Raw genomic sequence first — 25,665 nt, 5'->3', positions numbered from 1 at the left:
AGCTGTCATCCTTATGCAAATTCCTCCCACTGCCAAATTTTTCACTGTTATTGACCTCTGCTCCGCTTTCTTTTCGGTACCTCTGCACCCTGACAGCCAATATTTGTTTGCATTCACATACAGAGGAGTCCAATACACGTGGACTCGGTTACCCCAAGGTTTCATAGATAGTCCAAGTATATTTTCTCAGGCTTTGCATGATTGTTTACAGTCTTTCCAACCAGACAGTGGATCAGTATTGATACAGTATGTGGACGATTTATTACTGTGTTCAGATTCACTGGAAGCATCTCTGAAGGATACGAAACAGCTCCTGTTTCATCTTTCAGACACAGGTCACAAGGTTTCCAAAGACAAGTTGCAATTATGCCAAGCTAAGGTAAAATATTTGGGACACTGTCTAACACAAGGACTGAGACACCTGACCGCTGATAGAATCCAAGCCATTAGAGACATGACACTGCCACAAACCCAGCAACAGATCAGGACGTTTTTAGGAATGTGTGGGTATTGCCGTAATTGGATCCCAGGGTTTTCCATATTGGCGCTACCTTTGCAGGAAATGGTCTCTTCAAACAAACCTGATCGGATTTCGCATACAGACGAATCTGAAACAGCATTTGAGAGACTCAAACAGTGCCTAACGCAGGCACCAGCACTAGGTATGCCAGACTATGGGAAACCCTTTGAACTATACGGAACAGAAAGTGCTGGGTGCGCAGCAGGTGTACTAACACAAAAACACGGTGATGCCAGCAGGCCAATTGCATACTACAGCGCCCAGCTAGATACGGTAGCGCGATCCCTCCCCACATGCTTGCGTAGCGTTGCGGCAATAGCATTGCTAGTAACAAAAAGCGAAGATGTCGTGCTAGGCCACAACCTCACAATCCATACACCGCATGCGGTATCTGCCTTATTGAATTCTGCCCAAACCAGACACGTCTCATCTGCAAGGTTTACAAGATGGGAATTGGCATTAATGGCCCCAGTAAACATCACCATAAGGAGATGCAGCGCATTAAATCCTGCAACATTTCTCCCAGGTGTGCCTGGTCAGACACAAAGGGTGGAAGGTGAGAGTGATGGGGAAGGAGGATTTAATGCAAAGGGAGATACACATGATTGTATGGAATATTTGACCCAAAATTTTACCGCAAGGCCTGACATCAGTGACAATCCACTGGAAGATGCAGAACTCACGTTCTACACGGATGGTAGTTGTCACAGACAGTCAGACTCGGGAGACTTGTGTACTGGATACGCAGTCGTAGATGACCAAGACACCATAGAAGCGGAACCGCTAGGCCCACCTCACTCAGCCCAGGTTGCTGAACTGGTCGCCCTAACCAGAGCATGTGAATTGGCTAAGGGTAAGTCAGCCAATATCTACACCGATTCCAGATACGCGTTCGGGGTAGTCCATGATTTCGGAGCCCTATGGCGGCTCAGAAATTTCATGACGGCAGCTGGTACACCGATAGCGCATGCAGCTCACATAAAAAGGCTTCTAACAGCGATACAGGAACCCGACAGAGTGGCTGTTATCAAATGTAAAGCACATACATATAGCCAAGACCCAGTATCCCTTGGTAACAGCCGAGCAGACGAAGCCGCAAAGCTTGCAGCTGCTACCCCCACACGGACAGACACCACACAGTTGATGGTATTTAATACCATCAACACACAGAAGTTGTGTGAGATGCAGAATCTGTGTTCCACACAGGAAAGAGCAGTCTGGAGGGCAAAGGGATATGGCCAGGAGTCCTCAGGGCTCTGGACGGATGGACATGGTAAACCAGTGGCCCCCAGGGCATACCTTCCATGTCTGGCTGAAGCAGCTCACGGGCTGACTCATCTAGGCAAGGAGGGGATGTGCAAATTGGTAAGAGCATACTGGTGCGCCCCAGGATTCTCCTCTCATGCGAGTAAAAGAGCAATGTCATGCCTTACCTGTCTGAGAAAGAATATTGGAAAAGCAATACCTACAGAACCATCCCATATCCCACCTGCCGGCGGCCCTTTCCAGGTAATACAAATTGACTTCATTCAATTACCCCCATGTAGAAATTTGAAATATGTACTTGTCTGTATAGATGTTTTCTCGAATTGGGTCGAAGCTTTTCCAGCAGCTACAAATACCGCTATGTTTACAGCTAAGAAAATTGTGCAGGAATTTGTATGTAGATATGGTATCCCTAGAATCATTGAAAGTGATAGGGGTACCCATTTTACAGGTGATGTCTTTCAAGGAATGTGTAAATTGATGGGTATTGATAGCAAGCTGCACACTCCGTACCGTCCACAGGCGAGTGCGAAGGTCGAAAGAGTGAACAGCACTATTAAAAATAAATTGAGTAAAGTAATGGCAGAGACAGGATTGACGTGGCCAGAAGCTTTACCCATTGTTTTGTATAGCATCAGAACCACTCCCAGGTCCCCTCTTAATCTGTCCCCTTTTGAAATCTTGTTTGGTCGACAACCGCATGTCATGATTAACCCTCAGGATGATTTGAAATGTAACAATGAAGTAACTGTAAAGTACTTGATTAACATGAGTAAACAGTTGAGGAATCAAAATGATAATCTGAAGTTGGTGATTCCTGATTTACCAGATAGTAATTGTCATGACATTGAACCTGGGGATTATGTAATGATACGAAATTTTCTACGCTCAGGTTGTCTTATTGATAGATGGGAAGGACCATACCAGGTCTTATTGACTAGCACCACAGCATTGAAGGTTGCTGAGAGAGAGACTTGGGTCCATTCATCCCACTGCAAAAAGGTTGCGGATCCAGAGAAGTCCCGCGATAAGGAACAGACGGTAGAGGTTGTATCACTGGAGTGTCTGTTCCAGGAGGATTGAGGCGGCACCTGAGCCTTGAAGACCGAAAGCAGTTGTCGACTCCCTTCTCCTTTTTTTTCTCCACTTCCCAGCCCCTCTCCCTTAAAATTTCTTTTTCCCCCTCCTCATTCTTCTCTATTTCCTCCTCAAAGATGGACTTGCCCCAAGAGACTGTGATCCGGATTTTGATGTTAACCATGATGTTGACCAGAGCAGTCTGTTCCGGCGAGAGTACCATAGAGGTCGAAAGAGGTTCTGGAATGGATTCCGATTATGATGATGGAGGCGTAGTTTTCCAAGATCAACCAAACCAACAAGCAAAGGCGAGTATCAGAAAACGATCCGATAGAAGAAATTGTGATGGATTGTTAGCTGAAGAAAATTGTATCTGTAGGCTCTGTGATAATCTGGTTGAAGATGGATGCATAAAGAAGTGCCAATCTAGTTTTAATATCCATATAGACCGGCATCCATTGAGTGACTATCACTCCTTAGTGGGTAACGTGTTAAACCAAACAGATTGTTGGGTATGCTCTCAAGTACCTCAGGGTCACAGCAAATCAGGGCTAGTACCATTTCCTTTAACGTTAGGGGAGGTACTTGAGCTAAGTGGTGGGAGACCGGTGGACCGGAGGTTTAATATCTCCAGCCCTCCTAGTTTGAAGCTCCACCAATACCATGTGGATAGGTCCCTCTTATGTTTTAACATCTCCAATCCCAGAAAACCGGGAAATTGGGAAGTGTCGTGGAGCAACCTTACCATGACCTTTTCACACAGAGCAGATAGAATGCCTACAGATACAGAGCTCGTACGCCATATAGCCAGTAGAGGAAAATCTTTCCGGTATCGATATACCTTAGGAAATAGGATTACTAGAGTTGGAGAGGTATCACCAGGATACTGTGCACATATCGTACAAACCGATACGTGCATTAAGCAGTTGGAAGAATTAGGGTCAGGAGATTTCACCTGGAAGGTTTGTAACATGGTCATGTCCTTCTCCGTCCCATATGTTCTCCCCGATGATGCATATTTCATATGCGGGAGAAAGGCGTACAAATGGCTTGCCCCAAACTCTGAAGGATTGTGTTATATTGGAAAAGTATTGCCCGAAGTGATGACTGTTACACATGACAAAATGAAGGACATACACCGTGGTGCCCAAGCTCCTTATACTCACACTCATTACGAACACCGAGTTAAAAGACAACTGTCAGAAAGGTTAGAGCATCCGGCCTCTGATCTTATCCATGAATCCACCGGGATTCAGGTTCTGGTAGCGTTAGATTTCACTCGTACCGCTCGAGGAGTGATGAATTATAGATACATTTCCGCACTCGCCAATTTGTTAGATAATATCACTGAAATGTATGATGACACGTTTAGATACACTGGAAGAGAACTTCAAGCTTATAAAACAGAACTAGTTCAGCATAGGATGGTTCTTAATTATCTTACAGCAGTAACAGGCGGATATTGTGTTACATTGGCAACACAGTACGGCATAAAGTGTTGCACGTATATCACAAATAGCACCGAGGATCCGGTAGAGGTCATAGACCAAAAGATGGACGATATTCTCCAACTAAAGTGGGAATTTCGTCGAAAACACAATCTCACCCTTGCTGCTGTAGGTAATGAGCTGACTGGTTGGGTGTCATGGTTGAACCCGCGAAATTGGTTCTCCGGTTTAGGAGATTGGGCTCAAGGAGTCATAATGGATGTTGGAAAGTTTCTACTATGTATCTTGGGTGTCGTTATATCGATTGGATTGATATTTAGATGCGGGCAGGCTTTAATGAGGTGCAAACAAAGTACAAAAGTGATGAGCTTGAGGAGTGAGGAAACCGTAATTAACCTGGATTTGATTTATGACCCAATGATAGAAACCAGGATGTGATGAAAATGCGATTATACGGTCCGTTTCTTTCACCTGTTTTTCTGCTTTTCTCCAAGATACAAAGACCCCCTTGGACGAGGAAGCTGACGAGACAAGATGTATACAGACAACGGATTGACCAAAGAAGAAGATTTGACAACTTTAAATATGGACACTTGATGAACTTTGCCATGGATCCCCAGTTTCCCTAGTATTTTTAAACTCACGCTAGCCCACCATTTTTGTAAATCTGATGGCACTGACAAAGCTTGTTGCTCATGCCTAAGGAGCAAAACAGCGCAAAGAAGACGACCCTCAACAGATACCGAAAACAACTTCGACGACAGATGTACATTTCCCTGACATAGAATATCATTGCATTTTTCGTAAGTGTTCTTTATCTTCATCTCTACAACCCTCAGGTAACGACACACATAGACGATAGGGAATACAGGCACAGATATCAGCAACCACATACCTCCCCCATTCATGTATCATCAACTAAAATGTGCATCCCCATTTTGTTACAACCACAGCCGAAATGAGCTCGGTAGAGTTTGACAGCCCATCCACAGACCTGTACCACAGGATAAGAAGGAATTCAAATGTATACTTCGCAATACCTCGAAGCTTGATTTACAACACGTACGGCACGATGATACATGACCCCCCAAACATGGATTCATACACACATGCTTCTGCTTTCTCACTAGGTCATACCCTCTTCACACCTTCTCCTCTCTCCTCCCCTACCCAACCATGGAAATCAATTAACCCCTGACTTACATTTTTCTCCTTAAATGTTTTGTGGCAGTTATTATTGACTGCCAAAGGGTGGACTGTCAAAGTCAGAAAAATGTCTCAATGCACGTTGCCATATTTGCACCGCACACTGGTCCGCGCTGCGCGTGCATGCGCTCTCCCGTGGATGCGCATACCCGCAATAACGTGCACTCGCAGGCGCGGTATGCGTATTTACGGTAGAGTTTATGTAGTCGTAGCGTGCGACTCATTCGTTACAAATGTTCACAATTAATGTAGTTTATAGATCATGGTCCCTTTGATAGATTCTGAAAGTTTGGTTAAAATACAATGTCCCAGAGCTGAGGAATCCCTCTTTATATCGTACAAAGGGTCTAACAGGAATCATACAGCAGTGTTTGGTACCCATCGGAAGAGTATTTAATTAGCAATATTCCGGTGTTGGTTTGGAGCGTATTAATCGCTCGTGCGAATAGTTATGGACATAAGAAGTTTATGTCCATTTCTATTATTTACACATACTCAGGTATGCGGCGGGAAACCCAGTTTCCCACCCACCTGAGCTGTTGGAAATCGTCACAGCCCACCTGTATGAATCACCCTATGACCTTTTGTTATGATACAGGGCCGAATTCCTTCGGCCAATGGACAATGGGATTGTAGGACCAGGAGATTGCATTGTGTGTGGGGCATAAATAGGCAGGCCGACCACATCCAGCTCTCACTCTCTCATCAACGGTTATCTGCTGATAGCCGGGAGCTGGATATCGAGGCGCAGGCGATCATACCCTTTGTGCGTAAGTTTCTCTCCGTAATCATTGTCTTTCTGTGAGCCAATTTCTCTCATCTCATCTCTCTCTCTCTCTCTCTCTCTCTCTCTGTTCTGTTCTCTCATATCTCCCCTAGACTAGGCTAGTATTGTATTGTATTAGATAGTATTGTATTGTATTTCTTTTAGGTCAGAGTAGTATTGTCCTTTTGTATTTATTGTTTAGTTCTGTGGTTAGGAAGTCTCTGTTATATTGTAGTGTATCATTTGTACTGTTATCCCCTTTTACAAGTATATTAGATATAATACAGTTAATAGGCCTTGGAACCTAAACCAGTATCTGTGTATTTCCTATAGTGTTAAGTGTTCACTTGAGCGTCGGTGACGCTCAAGCAGCTTTGTAGTTAGTCAGGTTACACAAGGTTGCACTTACACCCTGTACTCACATTAAGGTATTCAGTGTATTTCATTGGTATAAGGTTTTATCATAAAGGTATAGCGTTGTGAGCGTCTGCGCCGCTGGTGATCTCCTCGTGGTCTCGAGCGTCCGCTACGCCATAGCGAATCATTACTCTAGTCATAACCAATAACGTGTCCTGTGATCACTGGGCCGTGAGCGAACGTGACGCTTGAGCGTCTCGCCTACGGCTGAGCGATCGCTACGCAGATAGCGTACCATTACGGTACTTCTTAAGTAAACAGCGTACAGTGTTCTTAGCTTCATAAAGGGTTGTTTATACGACAAAGGAATTTAGCATTGTCAGTACTCTACTCCTGCTATGGATTCCTGCTATTTCCCAGAAACCTCCTGCAGAAGGCTGGTTAGTGGAGCAGGATTGCAGTCCCTATTTTTTTCATGGGGACTTAGGGGGTAATTCTGAGTTGATCGCAGCAGCAAATTTGTTAGCAATTGGGCAAAACCATGTGCACTGCAGGGGGTGGGGGGCAGATATAACATGTGCAGAGAGAGTTAGATTTGGGTGGGTTATTTTGTTTCAGTGCAGGGTAAATACTGGCTGCTTTATTTTTACACTGCATTAGATTTCAGCTTAAATACACCCCACCCAAATCTAACCCTCCCTGCACATGTTATATTTGCCCTCCCTGCAGTGCACATGGTCTTGCCCAGCTGCTAACAAATTTGCTGTTGCGATCAACTCAGAATTAGGCCCTATGATCTGATCCCTATGTACCAAACTTTGGCCACCATTTTCAGACGGTGCAAACTGTTTTAAGGTGTGTAGTATGAGTGACCGGCGAGCGGGATCCCGGCGGCCAGCATACTGGCGTCGGGATCCCAGCCGCCGGCATGCCGGCAGCGGGGCGAGCGCAAAGGAGCCCCTTGCGGGCTCCCTGCGCTCGCCACGCTGCGGGCACGGTGGTGCGCTACGCTATTTATTCTCCCTCCAGGGGGGTCGTGGGCCCCCAAGAGGGAGAACAGTTGTCAGTATGCCGAGGGTCCGGGATTCCGGCGCCGGTATACTGAGCGCTGCGAACCCAATAGGCGGCATACTGAATACCACCTGCTTTAAGCCTTAGTAGGCATAGTAGAAGGACAGAGATCTTCTGATCCCCCTCCCGTAGCCTTCATCCAGCGCCACCAACTGGTCATGTTTTGTGGATGTCTTAAATCATGCTCAGGTGAGTTAATATATTTTACTGGGTCAGTAATTATCTCATCTGCTTCTACAGTCCGACATCCTCAAAACATGACCTGTAGGGAAAAGTTGAGAATTGAGGTTGAGAACCACTGCTATAAACAGAATGTTCCTTCTACTGAGGATCTTAATTGTCTGGACTAATTCTGTATATATCTGATATAGTAAGCATAAGTCTGTTTATTTGTGTTAAGAAATAATTTTTTTGCAGCATATATTGTTCTCAAAGGAGGGAGCTTTCTATTTGCAGTTAGAACTACTGCTACAAGAAAACAAACGGAATCCTCCAGATTGATTCGATTGCAACACAACTGCTCAAGCAATAGAAATTTTGAGAGACAATATGGAGATAGTTTGGTTTACTATAAAGGGTCCTACACACTGGACGACATTTTAGAAAGATATTGTTCAAAAATGAATGATATATCATTCATATCGTTCAGTGTGGAGGCACCGACGATGAACGATGCGCGTCCCCTCAGTCGCTCCTCGTTGGTCTATCATTGTTTACCATTGCAAGCCACTTTGGACGATATAGATGTTTGTAATGTCAAATCGTTCATACAAATCAATCAGTGAATGTGCAAAAAATCGTTACTGAAAAATCGGCCATTGGTGGTCATTCCGAGTTGTTCGCTAGCTGCAATAGTTCCCTGCGCAGCGATGAGGCAAAAAAACGGCACTTCTGCGCATGCATCGCAATGCGCACGCGCAACGTACTTTCACAACGGCCGATGTAGTTTCACACAAGGTCAAGCGAAGCTTTTCAGTCGCACTGCTGACCGCAGAGTGATTGACATGAAGTGGGCGTTTCTGGGTGCCAACTGACCATTTTCAGAGAGTGTTAGAAAAAACGCAGGCGTGCCAGGAAAAACGCAGGCGTGGCTGGCCGAACGCAGGACGTGTTTGTGACGTCAAAACAGGAACTAAACAGTCTGAAGGCATCGCAGGCGTTTAGTTCTGAAGCTACTCTGAAACTGCACAAAATTAATTTGTAGCCGCTGTGCGATCTTTTCGTTCGCACTTCTGCTAAGCTAAAATACACTCCCAGTGGGAGGCGGCATAGCGTTTACACGGCTGCTAAAAACTGCTAGCGAGCGAACAATTCGGAATGACCCCCACTGTTCATATCGTTCATCATCCACATCGCCCAGTGTGTGACAAGGGGCTAGCTTTTTAGAAATGTCAGAACGGCACAATTCACCAAATGCTTCAAAACTGCTGTGAAATGCTGTTTCACAAAGCCTTGCCTTAAAAATCGCCATCCCGATTTTTATCTTTATAAATATACAAACTGCAAAAACGATAAATCTGTAGATTGACAAATGCAAAAATAAAAAAGGTAGTTGTGATTTCTACATGTAAATTATTATTTTATTTAAACAAACCCTTTCCTAATTGCTCTGTTTAGCATCAGTCCCAGTCCACGGATGGAGTCCCTGAACCTAGTAATGACTGGTTTAATGCTAAGATGGAGCACGTACAATGAAAAATTCTGATCATGTTACAGGTGGAGTATCCCATATCCAAAATGCTTGGGACCAGAGGTATCGGATTTTTCCGTATTTTGGAATAATTGCATACCATAATGAGATATCATGGCGATGGGACCTAAGTCTAAGCACAGAATGCATTTATATTACATATACACCTTATACACACAGCCTGAAGGTCATTTTAGCCAATATGTTTAATAACTTTGTGTATTAAACAAAGTGTGTGTACAATGAGCCATCATAAAACAAAGGTTTTACTATCTAAGTCCTATTAAAAAAATTCCGTATTTCGGAATATTTGGATATGGGATACTCAACCTGTATATATTTTCTTAATTTATTAACTGAGTTGAAAATATCATTACTTTAATTCTGTAATTCACGGGATTTAGTTATTGGACACAGTGGTCATGGCATAATCTTGAACTGGCAAAAATCTTAGTATATCAGAGAAGTTTTAAAATTTGTCATTTATACATTACAAGGGCTCCCTCTAGTGACAAAATCTTGAGTGTGCAGATAAAAATATATACTTTCAATCAGTGGCGCAGCCAGAACTTTGTGGGCCCCATAGCAACATTTTGGAGGGGCCTCTGTTCCAATGCTTCTAGAGACACCTATCCACAGCAATTGTTCACTTTGAGCCTCATAATAGTGCCCTAGTTCATTTTATGAACCATAGTAGTGCCCTAGTTTATTGTAGGGTCACCAGTACACATTATCCAACATGGTGACCCCAATTCACATTAGGACATGCAGTGTGCCCAGTTCATATTATGCCATATTACAGCTATTACGCCACACTATAGTGCCTCCACTTCATATTGTGCCAAATGACAGATTCCCAATTCAGATTATGAAACATTATAATGCCCTCTAATTCATTTTATACCACATTACAATGAGCAAGTGAAGGGACATAACTAGATATAATGAAGGCCCCAAGGCAAAGGTTTGTAAGGGCCCCTGCATATCACCCAAATTGGGCCCCTCTCAGCTCTGGGCCCCATAGCAGCTGCACTCCCTGCACCTATGGTAGCTACGCCCTTGCTTTCCATCAACCGATTTCTTCATATATTTATTGTTATACTTTATTCATATATATATATTGCCATTAATTAAGCAGTGCTGTACAGAGAATATTTTTCATTCCCAGCCGTGCCTGCCCCATTGGAGCTTCTTCCAGTATGTTCAGTAAGTGTGGGATGAAGCCCACTCAAGCACTGGGGGGACATATAAATTTCACACAGATAAGGCACTGATCAGGAATCAAACTCATAACCCCAAAGCTATGCAAAAGTAATGCTAACCACTGTGCCATCATGCTGCCCTTTTTTATTACAGTGTATCAGCCCTCCTCATAACTTGGCACTTCTCAAACCTTCACCATTTTTCCCAGTTCACTTTACAATTGTTCACCCCTTTCCCTTATTATGTAAGCTCTTAGGGGGTGGGCTCCCTTCCCTCATATTCTCCTCACTCAGGGCTGATTCTGAGTTGCACGGATCTCCCTTCATGGACACTACCTACGAGTATTTGCATTCAGCGCAGATGCGACTTTATGCATTTTAGCATGTGTCCGTCCTATTCTGAGGTGGATATAACTTGTCCAGATTTGTCTTTCCACTAAATAGGGCATTAGTAATATATCTGGCTTCTGCAGCTGTCCACAACTATGACTCAGAATCAGCATCTACTCCCTTGTCTCCTTCACCAACGCTGACTCTGTCTACTTGCCCATATTTTGGGTACAGGATCACAGAGTTCTGAGATAATATCACCTGTGGCTCCCGATAGCTTCAGTGAGTTGCACAACCCATGCCCCTGTTATCTGTCCTGCCCAGTCCATGGTGTGAGGTTATGCTATATATTTATGCTGTGACATGCCTTACATACTCTAATATCCTGTTATTGTGTTTTTTTCAATCTATGCAGTAATGAGTTCAACAAGAAAACACACCCACCGACGGGATGTAAAGGAACCCGAGATTGCCGGAGGTGCGGGATGCCGATTGATCTCGGACATTAAAGGGGCAATCACTTCCAAGGCAAAACCATGCGGTGATCTCAGACTGCATTACATCCCGCCAACTGTGCCTTGTATAACGCTACCCAGCATTCTTGGTTACAGTGCATTATAAGCAGTACGGACGGTGTAATGGTTAGCATTACTGCCTCACAGCACTGGGGTCATGGGTTCAATTCCCATCATGGCCCTAACTGTGTGGAGTTTGAATATTCTCCCCGTACTTGCGTGGGTTTCCTCCCACAATCCAAAAATATACTGGCAGGTTAATTGGCTCCCAACAAAAAAGTTAACCTTAGCGTGAATGGGTGTGCGTGTACATGTGGTAGGGAATATAAGGCCTAATTCAGACCAGATCGTAGCCCTGCTAAATTTTGCAGGGCTACGATCAGGCACACTGACATGCGGGGGGACGCCCAGCACAGGGCTAGTCCACCCCGCATATCAGGCTAGCCCCCCCCCCCCCTCCCCGCTCCCAGAAGTACAAAAGCAACCTTTTGCACTTCAGGGGTAGCTCCCGGCCAGCGCAGCTTTTGCGCGCTGGCCGGGAGATACTCGTCGCTGCCAGGGTCGCAGCGGCTGCGTGTAACGTCATGCAGCCGCTAAGGCCCGCCCCCCGCACAGTCCAGCCACGCCTGCGTTGGCCGGCCCGCGCCCACAAAACGGCAGCCAAGCGCCGCCGGCCCGCCCCCTCCCGCCTCTGCCTGTCAATCAGGCAGAGGCGATCGCTAGGCAATGACAGCCGTCGGCTGTCAGCTATGCGCCGGCGCATGCGCACTTCTCACCTGATCGCTGCGCTGCGATGAGCGGCAGCGTGCGATCACGTCAGAATGATCCCCATAGATTGTAAGCTCCACTGGGGCAGGGACTGATGTGAATGGCCAATTATTCTCTGTAAAAGCGCTGCGGAATATGTGTGCGCTATATAAATAACTGGTAATAATAATAATTATTATGTTTATATTTCATTTATTATATTAATGTGTTATCGAAAATATTTTAAACTATCAATTTGCTAAAAATAATGTAAACATTTTTTTAAACATCGTCCTGAAAATAAGAAAAAATAGTTCTCCGAATGTGAAATGAGGACCGACCGATATTCATATGGAAATTAAGGAATTATTGTCACTCCAGTAAAATGTTTTGTTTTGTTTTTTTCACCAGTTGTACAAAAACACCTTTCTATTTTATTTCACCCAAAAATGGTTCAGCCGCTTATCGTTTGAGCCATCATTGAGAAGGATGACCGCAATAGGGCTTGACTCAGTGGTGGACGAAGCTGCGTCTGCTGCCAGAGCCGCGGCTGCGATAATATGCGGAGACTAGTTTCTGTCTGCCCCTTGTGTAATCACATGATGCTAAAGGTGGGAGTGAAGCCAGCAACTGTGCACCGTGGTAAGACTATACCTCCCAAGATTGGGTGTGGCCTCACAATGCACTAAGCCACACCCCCTGGGACACACAGTTTGAAAACGTGACTGTGCATCATGCACCAGTTTTCGTCACGCTTGGACGCTTTCGTCGTCAGTTTTCGTCACAGCACCCTTGGAGCCCCTAGCCTATCCTGGCACAGTGTGGATAAGGCGCACAAGCGGCCATCATTCATTCCCCGCTATGCAGAGCAGCAGTGACAGAGTGGCACCAGAAGATGGGACAGCAGTAATGTGCAGAGAGAGTTAGACATGAGAATGGCATGGCTAAGCTCAAATCTAACTTGCAGTGTAAAAATAAAGCTGTCCTGTATTTGTAGGCTACATGCAAAAGCAGCCAGTATTTACCCTGCATGCAAAATATTAAATGCATTCTCAGCCCTTGCATTGGAATATGGGGGTTCATTCAGACCTGATCGCTGGGCTGTAATTTTGCTGTCCTGCGTTCAGATAGACACCCCCTCCAGGGGGAGTGTAAATTCGCCGTGCAAGTGTGCGATCCTATGTGTACGCAGATCTGCAAAAATCCACTGTGTGCAGTATGTGCGCAGCCCAGAACTTACTCCTCCAGTGCGAAAGAATCAGGCTGATCGGGGCCGGAGCTGACGTCACACACCCTCCCTGAAAACGCTTGGGCACGCCTGCATTTTACCGGACACTCCCTGTAAACGCTCAGTTGCCACCCGCAAATGGCCTCTTCCTGTCAACCACCTTGTGTACAACTGTGCAATCGGATTTTCCGCACCATCCAGTCGCTAACCGACGATGCCCGTAGTTGTTATCCGACACACATGCGCATTGCGGTGCATACGCAATTAGGACCTGATCGTCCGCTGTGCGAAAATGCACAGCAGCGATCGTGTCTGAATGACCCCCGTGGTTTGTTCACGTGTAGTTACGGTACATGCTGGATTTTGCTTTCTTTGCTGTGCTTCAGCCCTTATATATAAATACTGTACAGTACATTTTGGGGGTCATTCTGAGTTGATCGCTCACTAGCTAGTTTTAGCAGCCGTGCAAACGCTATGCCGCCGCCCACTGGGAGTGTATTTTAGCTTAGCAGGAGTGTGAACGCCTGTGCAGCCGAGCTCTGCATAAACAGTTTGTGCCGTTTCTGAGTAGCTCTGAACCTACCCAGCGCTTGCGATCTCTTCAGCCTATTCGTGTCCGGATTTGACGTCATACACCCGCCCAGCCACGCCTGCGTTTTTTCAGACACGCCTGCGTTTTTGCAAACACACCCAGAAACGGTCCCTTCCTGTCGATCTTCTTTCGGCCGTCAGTGCAACTGACAGCTTCGCTAGAACCTGTGCACAACCACGACGGGCTTTGTACCCGTACAACGCGCGTGCACATTGCGGAGGCATACGCATGCGCAGAAATGCAGATTTTTCACCTGATCGCCGCGCTGCGAACAACGGCAGGGAGCGATCAGCTCGGAATGACCCCCTGTGTCCCTTACTGATGCTTGGCCTGCATGAACTCCTGAGCTTGTAATAGTGTGTAGGCGTCCTGGCTTACCTTAGCTTCTCCCCGACTGTCAGGCAGGTCATAGTAGCGTCTGGAAAACATCACAGCATTGCAGTTACAAAGTGCTCACACAGCGGCAATGTCTAGAGTAGAGGCGATTCTTGGGTCAGTTTAAAATCACAGTTGCTAAATAATATCAAACCAGTAACTTTAGAAAGTATTGTACAGAAGTTTATTTCTATAGCTCTTCAGTTTTATTACTTTCTACACAGAGTGGTTTTTGCAGTATCCGATAGAGCTAAATATGTAGAGAAGTCTGCAGTATAGACTGCACATTGGCCCTCATTCCGAGTTGATCGCTCGCTAGCTACTTTTAGCAGCCGTGCAAACGCATAGTCGCCGCCCACGGGGGAGTGTATTTTCGCTTTGCAGGAGTGTGAACGCCTGTGCAGCCGTGCGGCAGCAAACACTTTTTGTGCAGAACAAGACCAGCCTGTAGTTACTTATTCTGTGCGATGATTTCTGCGACGAGTGACACGGTAATTACGTCAGATGGGATCCGGTCTGAAGATCGTCAGTGTCTAGGTCGACAATGTTTAGGTCGACCACTATAGGTCGACAGTCACTAGGTCGACATGGATGGAAGGTCGACAGGGTTTTTAGGTTGACATGTGCTAGGTCGACAGGTCTAAAGGTCGACATGAGTTTTTCACATTTTTTTTCTTTTTTTTTCTTTTTTCATACTTAACGATCCACGTGGACTACGATTGGAACGGTAAAGTGTGCCGAGCGAAGCGGTAGCGGAGCGAAAGCACCATGCCCGAAGCATGGCGAGCGAAGCGAGCCATGCAAGGGGACGCGGTGCACTAATGTGGGATCCCGGTCACTCTACGAAGAAAAGGACACCCCAAAAAAAAAAAATCCTCATGTCGACCTTTAGACATGTCGACCTAGCACATGACGACCAAGAAACCCTGTCGACCTTCCATCCATGTCGACCTAGTGACTGTCGACTTATAGTGGTCGACCTAAACATTGTCGACCTAGACACTGTCGATTTGATGAACCACACCCACGTCAGATACCCGCCCAGCAAACGCCTGGCCACTCCTGCGTTTTTCCAAACACTCCCAGAAAATGGTCAGTTGACACCCAGAAACTCCCACTTCCTGTCAATCTCCTTGCGTTCGGCTGTGCGATTGGAATCGTCGCTAGAACCAGTGCAAAACCAGTGCGCAGATTAGCCGTTTTTTTTCACTGATCGCTACGCAGCGAAAATCGGCAAAGTGCGATCAACTCGGAATGACCCCATTGGGCCTAAATCTTTCTCTCTCTACACATGTTATATCTGCCCCACCTGCAGTGCACATAGTTTTGCCCATTAGAGAACAAATTTGCTGCTGCAATCAGGTCTGAATTAGGCCTATTGTTCATGTTCTCAATGCAGCACTTTATGCGTTGGGTTTTCAGTAGATATATATGACGCGTATACACTCTCTCTTCTCTCATACAGTAGGGGCCTGATGCAGAGTGGAATGCATATCGCTGTAGATGCCGCTGCAGTGTGAGCACATGAACCATATTCGCCGGTATACAGAGCTGTAAGCATTGTTGCATTGCACCCTATCTGTACACTTGGGGGGCTATTCAGAGTTGGTCGCAGATTTACTCACATGCTAGGGGCCGCCCAGTACAGGCCACGGCGGCCCAGCATGTGTGGCGCTGCCCCGCGATGCGATCGCGTCGAATAGAGGATAACTTTATGCTATTGCCGCTACAATGCCCCCCCTTAGTGTGCATCCAAATATGCAAGGACTGAGACTCCCACTGTTAGACGCTGCAATCAGGCTTTGTGTATGTTTAGGAGCCACCATCGGTCGCACCATTGACACTTCCACTTCCATTGAGACTACCAGATATGCAGCCACTTTCAGAAACACACCCAAACTATGTTCCAGGCCGGTGTCCAGTAAATATCTCATCGGTACCAGCCCAGTGTTCAGCCAAAGCCTCACCGGTTCCAGCACGGTGTCCATCTAACATCTCACTGGTTTCATCCCGGTGTTCAGCAAAGAGACTCCACTGGCCAGCCTAGTGTCCTAAGAGCTTCGAGTCCCTGCCCAGTGATTATCCAAAGGCCACTGGTATTTGTCCAGCTGTCAACTATATTTTCTAAACACCACTCCAGTGTATAGCCATCGTCCTGCAGTCTCCAGTGTATAGCCATCGTCCCGCAGTCTCCAGTGTATAGCCATCGTCCTGCAGTCTCCAGTGTATAGCCATCGTCCTGCAGTCTCCAGCGTATAGCCATCGTCCTGCAGTCTCCAGCGTATGGCCATCGTCCTGCAGTCTCCAGCGTATAGCCATCGTCCTGCAGTCTCCAGCGTATGGCCATCGTCCTGCAGTCTCCAGCGTATAGCCATCGTCCTGCAGTCTCCAGCGTATAGCCATCGTCCCGCAGTCTCCAGCGTATAGCCATCGTCCCGCAGTCTCCAGTGTATAGCCATCGTCCTGCATTCTCCAGCGTATAGCCATCGTCCCGCAGTCTCCAGTGTATAGCCATCGTCCTGCAGTCTCCAGTGTATAGCCATCGTCCTGCAGTCTCCAGCGTATAGCCATCGTCCTGCAGTCTCCAGTGTATAGCCATCGTCCTGCAGTCTCCAGCGTATAGCCATCGTCCTGCAGTCTCCAGCGTATAGCCATCGTCCTGCAGTCTCCAGCGTATAGCCATCGTCCTGCAGTCTCCAGCGTATAGCCATCGTCCCGCAGTCTCCAGCGTATAGCCATCGTCCCGCAGTCTCCAGCGTATAGCCATCGTCCCGCAGTCTCCAGCGTATAGCCATCGTCCCGCAGTCTCCAGCGTATAGCCATCGTCCTGCAGTCTCCAGTGTATAGCCATCGTCCCGCATTCTCCAGCGTATAGCCATCGTCCCGCAGTCTCCAGTGTATAGCCATCGTCCTGCAGTCTCCAGTGTATAGCCATCGTCCTGCAGTCTCCAGTGTATAGCCATCGTCCTGCAGTCTCCAGCGTATAGCCATCGTCCTGCAGTCTCCAGCGTATAGCCATCGTCCCGCAGTCTCCAGCGTATAGCCATCGTCCCGCAGTCTCCAGTGTATAGCCATCGTCCCGCAGTCTCCAGTGTATAGCCATCGTCCCGCAGTCTCCAGTGTATAGCCATCGTCCCGCAGTCTCCAGTGTATAGCCATCGTCCCGCAGTCTCCAGTGTATAGCCATCGTCCTGCAGTCTCCAGTGTATAGCCATCGTCCCGCAGTCTCCAGTGTATAGCCATCGTCCCGCAGTCTCCAGTGTATAGCCATCGTCCTGCAATCTCCAGTGTATAGCCATCGTCCTGCAGTCTCCAGCACCCGTTTAGCACTATCCAGTATACCGCGGTCTTAGTTCAGTTTCCTGAATCTCCCGCATCCATCCACTAACCATTATCTGGTGCCAACTTGGCAGTCAACCACTAATGCCTCTGGACCTTCTACTCGCACCTATCTTTCATTAGCTATACTCTGACTCCTGGACATGCGCAGAAATTATATCAGTCTGCCCAATTTCCAGCCCTTACCATCATCGGCACCTCTTACCCCTAATCCAAGTCCAAGACTCAGCCCTGACTGTGACAGACACAGCTTGCGAGAAAGCGCTGTCCCTGGGATTCTCTCCCCCAACACTTCTCAGGGTATTTTTCTTAAAACAATACTCAGACTTTGCCTTTACTTGCAGCACCAGCTATCAATGTCATTATTTTAGTAAAAAAAATATTGATAAATATGCCCTGTAGCATAAACCAACACTGTCCTGGAAAACAAAACAAAGGGATGACGTGGGAGCCCCAGTTATATCTGCATACTATATGCTTGTAAGGTACTTGTTACTATGCAATCATGCAGCATTGCACCTGACCTAATTCCAGGGAGGCATGTGTTTTACTGTAAACAGTCTACCTGACAACCCTTCTGCTTTGTAATTGTTGTGGCCTCAAATGGTTGATGGAAATAATCCTGTGTTTGAAGGTAAACTAATGTTTGACCGATGCATCTGTAGTTGCTAAATACCAGTCACTGAACAGGTTACACCGGTTACCTGTCCCCTTCAAATTATAAGTTATCCTGTTTCCATTGCAAGAAGAGAACCTGAGACCTTAGCTCAGGAGTGCCAAAACTTCTAGGATCTACTAGTTGTATAGTCTGTGTATATTCACCTACCAAGATATTTATTAGGCCTAAAGCATTTTAGCTTGCCAATATTTTATTATTGCTCCCTGGGAGATGCTGAACAGCAGATGCGACTAGAGGGCGCTTGGGTGGCTGAATCGGACTATCGCAGCCTGACCCTCTGATGCTTAAGCCTTAATGCCGCTATTTGTATTTCATAATATTGCACTGATAAATATCTGAATTCTGCGTTTTCTAAAAGCATCATATTCTATTTATCATTTGTTAGAATTTATATTTGACTGAACAGAACTGACGTCTACATGATCGCTGAAATTGTGGATGTCTCCTGCCGGCGCAGCCTGGCTGCAACGGCAGGAGACCCGTCGCCATTTTTTATTTTGGAGCGCCTGCGTGTGACTACGAGTTGATCGCTCGCTAGCTACTTTTTGCAGCCGTGCAAACGTATAGTCACCGCCCACGGGGGAGTGTATTTTTCGCTTTGTAAGTGTGCGATCGCATGTGCAGCCGAGCGGGACGAAAAAGTTTTTTACAGTTTCTGAGTAGGTCTGAACTTACTCAGCCCTTTGCGATCACTTCAGCCTGTCCGGTCCAGGAATTGAGGTCAGACACCCGCCCTGCAAACGCCTGGACACGCCTGCGTTTTCCCAACCACTCCCAGAAAACGGTCAGTTGACACCCAATGTCCTTGCGAACGGCTGTGCGAATGGAACATCGCTAAAAGCATAAAAGCACTGCACAGCAACAATGCTGTTTGTACCCGTACGACGCGCCTGCGCACTGCGGTGCATACGCACGCGCAGTAGTAACCTGATCGCTGCACTGCGAAAATCGTCAGCGTGCGATCAACTCGGAATGACCCCCCCATATGCGATCCAACCTGAATTAGGTCCAGTGAGTGGTTCAGTTAGAGTTGGATAAATAGATTTTTGTATATCACTGACTTGTGCCCCGACTACACCTGGAGTGACTTACAAGTACAGTCAAGTGTAAGCAAAATACTGTGTGAGTGTTTGTGGAACGTGTGCAACAATTAGATATACATGCATCCCCACTTACATGTTATTATAGGAGGTGAATCTCTGGTGAAGGCTGGAAGGCTGGTGCAACAAAATGCAATGATTATGATGTCTAGTTATATAATAGCTGGATTCTAAATCTAAATCTCTCTGCACCTGTTACATCTGCCTCACCTGCGGTGAAGCATGATTTTGCCCAACTGCTAACTTTTTTGGTTTGCAAACACCTCTGAATAACCCCCTAAGCCCAGAAGCTACATATATATTACTAAATTGACAAAAAATTAGGTTAATGACAGTGGTTCCCAAACTATGGTGTCTACTTACTAAAGCCTTGGAAGGAGATAGTGGACGGAGCTAAATGACCAGCCAATCAGCTCCTAACTGTCTGATTGGCTGGGACTTTATCTCCACCCAAGGCTTAGTAAATAGACCTCTATGTGCTGTGGCACCCTGGGGTGTATTGGGGTACTTGCAGGGGTGCCTTGGGTTGGTGGTCCAGGACCAATTAAAATTATTTATGGTCAATGTAATAGATGCAAATCCTGTCCCTCACCACATAAATGAACATATAAACACAATTTACTTAATTTCATATTCATTTGTAAATGTAAAAATGAGTAACTTTGGACCTAGGGGTGCGGTGACTCAAAAAAAGTTTGGGAAGCACTGGGTTAAGAACAAATTATAGACCACATTGTAAACATTAAATTCATGATGGTTTTAATATTCAGTAGTAAATTGGTCATTGCGCTCTTTAAAACTGAAAAAACAACACTTTGCATTTCCCATAAACCTATTCATAAGTACATCATTAAAACTAACGCTCCTGCTGAAGACAACAATGGTTAGAAATTCCTGTGATAGGAAAAACGTGGCTGTAAATACACTACTCATTTACATTGTGATTTCTTAGGCGCTAACGATGCATAAAGATCGTTCTTTTCTATCCCCATTGTGCAGCCTTAAAAGTCTGTAAAACTTTTAATGAATTCATATTTTTCTAACTCCTTAGAAATGTTCTCAAGACCACTCTCGGATTTGCATAAAACAACAGCGTGCGCCCACGGTTGTCATCACTTCTTCCTGCAAATGGATTCGGGAAAATTCATCTGATGTGTTTCCCCGGTGCTACTTAGTACTCAGCCCTATCCACAAAATATATCCAGAGGCTAGCACGACTGCGGGCAGGAAGGCATTCAGCTCCACATATTTTATAAATGCCCCAGGATAAAAGATGGAAAAGCATACATCATGTTATCTAAAACATAACACAGGTTCTGGCTCCAATATCCCTCTTACTCAGTATTTGTGTAAGGATATTTGGAGACTCACTGAGAGGAGCAGCCATTTTGTTTTTCTGTAAGAGCAGGATAAGCGTAATGTTTGGTGATAGATAGATAGATAGATAGATAGATAGATAGATAGATAGATAGATAGATAGATAGATAGATAGATAGATAGATAGAACCTATCCGTAAACATACCCAACACTTAATGTGGTACATTCTGGCTGCCAGTTGTTGCCAAATAGCTTCTTCCTGGATAAACAACCTAATTCTCCCTGAATTGGCTCCATCGATGGCAGAACAAGAGTTTAGTGGGCCCAAGTGCAACAAAACGTTTTGATACCCCTCAACCTCCACCCAACACGCACCCACAAAATACATATATACACAGTATATATCTCTATCTATCTATCTAATCCGCCACCAAACATTACGCTTATCCTGCTCTTACAGAAAAACAAAATGGCTGCTCCTCTCAGTGAGTCTCCAAATATCCTTACACAAATATGGAGAGGGCGCTCAATAACATTCCAATAATATAATGATTTTCTGTTTAAAACATCACATAAATCAGTTCATGAAAGGAGTTTTCAGTTTTTGTATACAGATTTCTTTCGAGGCATAAGATCCTGGCTTCCAAGTCCTGCCCACAATGTGCAATTTCTTTTAAAAACAATGTCCCTCACCTTAGTTAGGCAGGGCTAATCTTGTGTGTGCCGGACTGATAGAGGAGTCCTGTCACCTATCAGCGCAGATGATCACAGCCACACACCGCCTCTTAGTAGCAAACTGCTGTACAGTTTTTTCTGATTCCCCACTGTCAGTGAATTAAAGGCAGCTCACACCCGGTGTAACTGGCACTGTCAGAGTCTGCCTGCCGAGGGTCAAACTGAGGAAAGTACAAGGGACGGGGGCCCCTGTCACAGACCGAGCAGAGGCCGCAGTGTTCCTGCCCCCACCAAGGTACTGTACTGTACATGCCCCCTGTTCTCCACGGGGTCCATTTGATAGATAGACAGTGTCTAGTTAGACAGTCAATACCATATGTTAGACAGACATCAGGTCGACAGGGTCAAAAGGTCGACATGAAAAGGGTAGACAGTACAAAAGGTCGACATGAAAATAGTTGACATAAAAAATAAGAATTTACTCACCGGTAATTCTATTTCTCGTAGTCCGTAGTGGATGCTGGGAACTCCGTAAGGACCATGGGGAATAGCGGGCTCCGAAGGAGGCTGGGGACTCTAGAAAGATTTATGACTACCTGGTGTGCACTGGCTCCTCCCACTATGACCCTCCTCCAAGCCTCAGTTAGGATACTGTGCCCGGACGAGCTGACATAATAAGGAAGGATTTAGAATCCCGGGTAAGACTCTTACCAGCCACACCAATCACACCGTACAACTCGTGATACAATACCCAGTTTGACAGTATGAAAACAACTGAGCCTCTCAACAGATGGCTCAACAATAACCCTTTAGTTAACAATAACTATTTACAAGTATTGCAGACAATCCGCACTTGGGATGGGCGCCCAGCATCCACTACGGACTACGAGAAATAGAATTATCGGTGAGTAAATTCTTATTTTCTCTAACGTCCTAGTGGATGCTGGGAACTCCGTAAGGACCATGGGGATTATACCAAAGCTCCCAAACGGGCGGGAGAGTGCGGATGACTCTGTAGCACCGAATGAGAGAACTCCAGGTCCTCCTCAGCCAGGGTATCAAATTTGTAGAATTTAGCAAACGTGTTTGCCCCTGACCAAGTAGCTGCTCGGCAAAGTTGTAAAGCCGAGACCCCTCGGGCAGCCGCCCAAGATGAGCCCACCTTCCTTGTGGAATGGGCATTTACATATTGTGGCTATGGAAGGCCTGCCACAGAATGTGCAAGCTGAATTGTACTACAAATCCAACGAGCAATAGACTGCTTAGAAGCAGGAGCACCCAGCTTGTTGGGTGCATACAGGATAAACAGCGAGTCAGATTTTCTGACTCCAGCTGTCCTGGAAACATATATTTTCAGGGCCCTGACAACGTCTAGCAACTTGGAGTCCTCCAATTCACTAGTAGCCGCCGGCACCACAATAGGCTGTGTTATGATTCCCGTACTCCAGACCAGAGGTGATCTTATGGCAGAGGTCTGAGTACTGGGAAGATATGCTGGTTGTGGGAGCAGGAGAGCCTAGTAACCCCTGGCGCCCTAACTCCGTTGTCTCGCCCGTGTTATCAGAAATCCCCTGCGAGACTATGGTTGCTTGAGCCCATGGCAGCCGCGTTCGAAGGGCGGATTATGTCTGCCCAACCCCGATGCCCCCGCAGGTCTTAATGGGAGACAAAGGGAAATCCGAGACAGGGTGATAACAAGGGGCCCTCTGACTAAGCAACCAGGCCAGGGGTTACAAGCTAACTAACTTAAACCAAAGGTATGTGCGGACTAGCCGCCAGGGAAAAGGACAACCAAAGATCCACTGATCCGTTACTCCTATCCAGCACCGCTGGATACCAGAGTGGATCTGTGGGAGCGGAATCCTCCGCAAAAGCTCCAGAACACAAATAAACTAAATAATAAACAGTAAGCGGACAAGCCGCAACACACGGCTGCGCCGCGACTCACGAACACCACAGGATGTTAAAGGTGCTCGGTCAGACTCCAGGAATAGATGACAAACTTCCGAGTACAGGATCACTGAGGACAGGAACAACCGGATTGAGCAGGACTGGAAACTCTCTGTAGCTGACACAGGCAAACAGGAAGCTATCACCGGCGTCTGTAAGAAGTCCTGAGAGTGCCTTTATTCAGGAACCCTCCAATCAGGATCCAGACAAGGTAATCTCAGGTAATGCCGTGCAGCTTGCATGCTGCACGGCCAGCACACCAAAATATAATTAGAACAGACCCAGCAACGGGGAACGCGGCCGAACGTGGCGTCCCCGTTGCTAAGGTCAGAGCGGCTCCGTGCGCCCGGCGTCTAGCGTTGCCAGGGAGCCGGCGGCTGTACGCGCACGGCGTCCCTGGTTGCTAGGCGCCGGGCCGCACCGACGAGCGGACCCCGGCGCCTAACAGTACCCCCCCCTTGAGGAGGGGTCAAGGAACCCCTAAAGCCAGGTTTCTGAGGAAATTCTCGAAAAAATGCCCTTTTGAGCCTCGGGGCATGAAGATCCTCATCCAGGACCCAAGACCTTTCCTCTGGCCCATAACCTCTCCAATGTACCAAAAAATAAAGCCGACCCCGGGACAACTTGGAATCGAGAACCTTCTCCACCAAGAACTCCTGCTGACCCTGTACATTTATTGGTGATCTCCCCTGAGATATTTTACGAGGAAATCTACTAGACGAAACATATGGTTTCAGCAATGAGCAATGGAAGGTATTTCCGATCCGCAAAGTTTTTGGTAAACGTAACCGGAAAGCAACTGGATTGACTTTTTTGATAATGTGAAATGGTCCAATAAATCTAGGACCCAATCTGGCTGAGGTTTGTCGAAGTTTAATGTTGCGAGTCGACAACCACACCCTGTCTCCTACTTTAAAAGTGCACGGCCGCCGGAGCCTGTCAGAAATTTTTTTTTCCCGGAATGCTGCTTTTCTGAGAGCCAGGTGCACTTTTCTCCAAATAAGTTTAAGATGAGAGGTCAGGGCCAGAGAGGAGACAGAGGAATGTTGAAAAAATGAATTAGCTCTGGGGTGAAAACCAAAAACTGCAAAAAATGGAGACACATTGGTGGAGGAATGACAGGCATTATTATAAGCAAACTCCGCCAATGGAAGAAACTCAGACCAGTCATTTTGGAGTTTGGCCGAGTACAAACGCAAATATTGTTTTAGAGATTGGTTAACTCGCTCAGTCTGCCCATTGGATTGGGGATGATAGCCAGACGTTAAAGATAATTTCATCTTTAATGAAGCACAAAAAGACTTCCAAAATTGTGCAATGAATTGTGGACCCCGATCAGAAACAATATCAGTGGGTAAGCCATGGAGTCTGAAAACATGGCGGAGGAACAAGACTGCCAATCCCTGGGCAGATGGCAATCGGGGAAGAGCAATGAAATGGGCCATTTTGCTAAAACGGTCCACTACCACCCATATGACTCGGCATCCGGCTGACAGAGGGAGGTCCACCACAAAATCCATGGAGATATGCGACCATGGCCTAAGAGGAACATTCAAGGGCATAAGTTGACCTATAGGCAAAGAACGGGGAACTTTATGCTGTGCACAGACCTGACACGAAAAAACAAACTCTTTAATGTCTTTGGAAAGACCAGGCCACCATACTGAGCGGGAGACTAATTCCAAAGTCTTAGCGATTCCCGGATGCCCGGCAACTTTGCTATCATGAAACTCCGTCAAAACAGTTGCTCTCAAAAACTCAGGGACAAAAAGACGACCAGCAGGAGTATTTCCAGGAGCTTGATGTTGAAGCAGCTTTAACTGGGTAAATACATCCTGTGTGAGGCCTGCCCGAATGACTGAAGACGGAAGTATGGGAGTAACAGGACTGTTGTCTTGAACTGGAAGAAAACTGCGTGACAGGGCATCTGCCTTAGTATTCTTGGAACCTGGCCTGAAGGTGATAATGAATTTGAAACGAGTAAAAAATAAAGCCCAACGAGCCTGCCGGGCATTCAGTCGTTTAGCTGATTCAATGTATTGAAGATTTTTGTGATCAGTCAAAACTGAAATGGTATGAGTCGCTCCTTCAAGCCAATGCCTCCACTCCTCGAAAGCCCATTTAATAGCCAGCAATTCCCGGTTACCAACATCGTAGTTGGATTCTGCAGATGAGAATTTCCTGGACATAAAGGCACAAGGATGTAATTCAAGG

The 25,665-nt window shown here is 46.3% G+C and overlaps 1 protein-coding gene across 5 annotated transcripts in view; it reads right to left on the bottom strand.

The window, feature by feature from the left end:
• The window catches only part of LOC134980424 (coiled-coil domain-containing protein 170-like), a 129,210-nt gene that overhangs the window by 77,686 nt on the left and 25,859 nt on the right, over positions 1–25,665 (bottom strand). For all 5 annotated transcript variants that reach the window (XM_063947237.1, XM_063947240.1, XM_063947239.1 and 2 more), the window contains one exon: positions 14,394–14,433. In XM_063947237.1, the coding sequence (XP_063803307.1) occupies positions 14,394–14,433 (40 nt within the window). The remainder of the gene's footprint in view (positions 1–14,393; positions 14,434–25,665) is intronic.

The sequence above is a fragment of the Pseudophryne corroboree genome, chromosome 12 (genome assembly GCF_028390025.1).
Source record: "Pseudophryne corroboree isolate aPseCor3 chromosome 12, aPseCor3.hap2, whole genome shotgun sequence".
Classification (NCBI taxonomy): domain Eukaryota; kingdom Metazoa; phylum Chordata; class Amphibia; order Anura; family Myobatrachidae; genus Pseudophryne; species Pseudophryne corroboree.
Note: the sequence above shows the minus strand (reverse complement) of the source record. Positions and strands in the feature narration are given on the sequence as shown.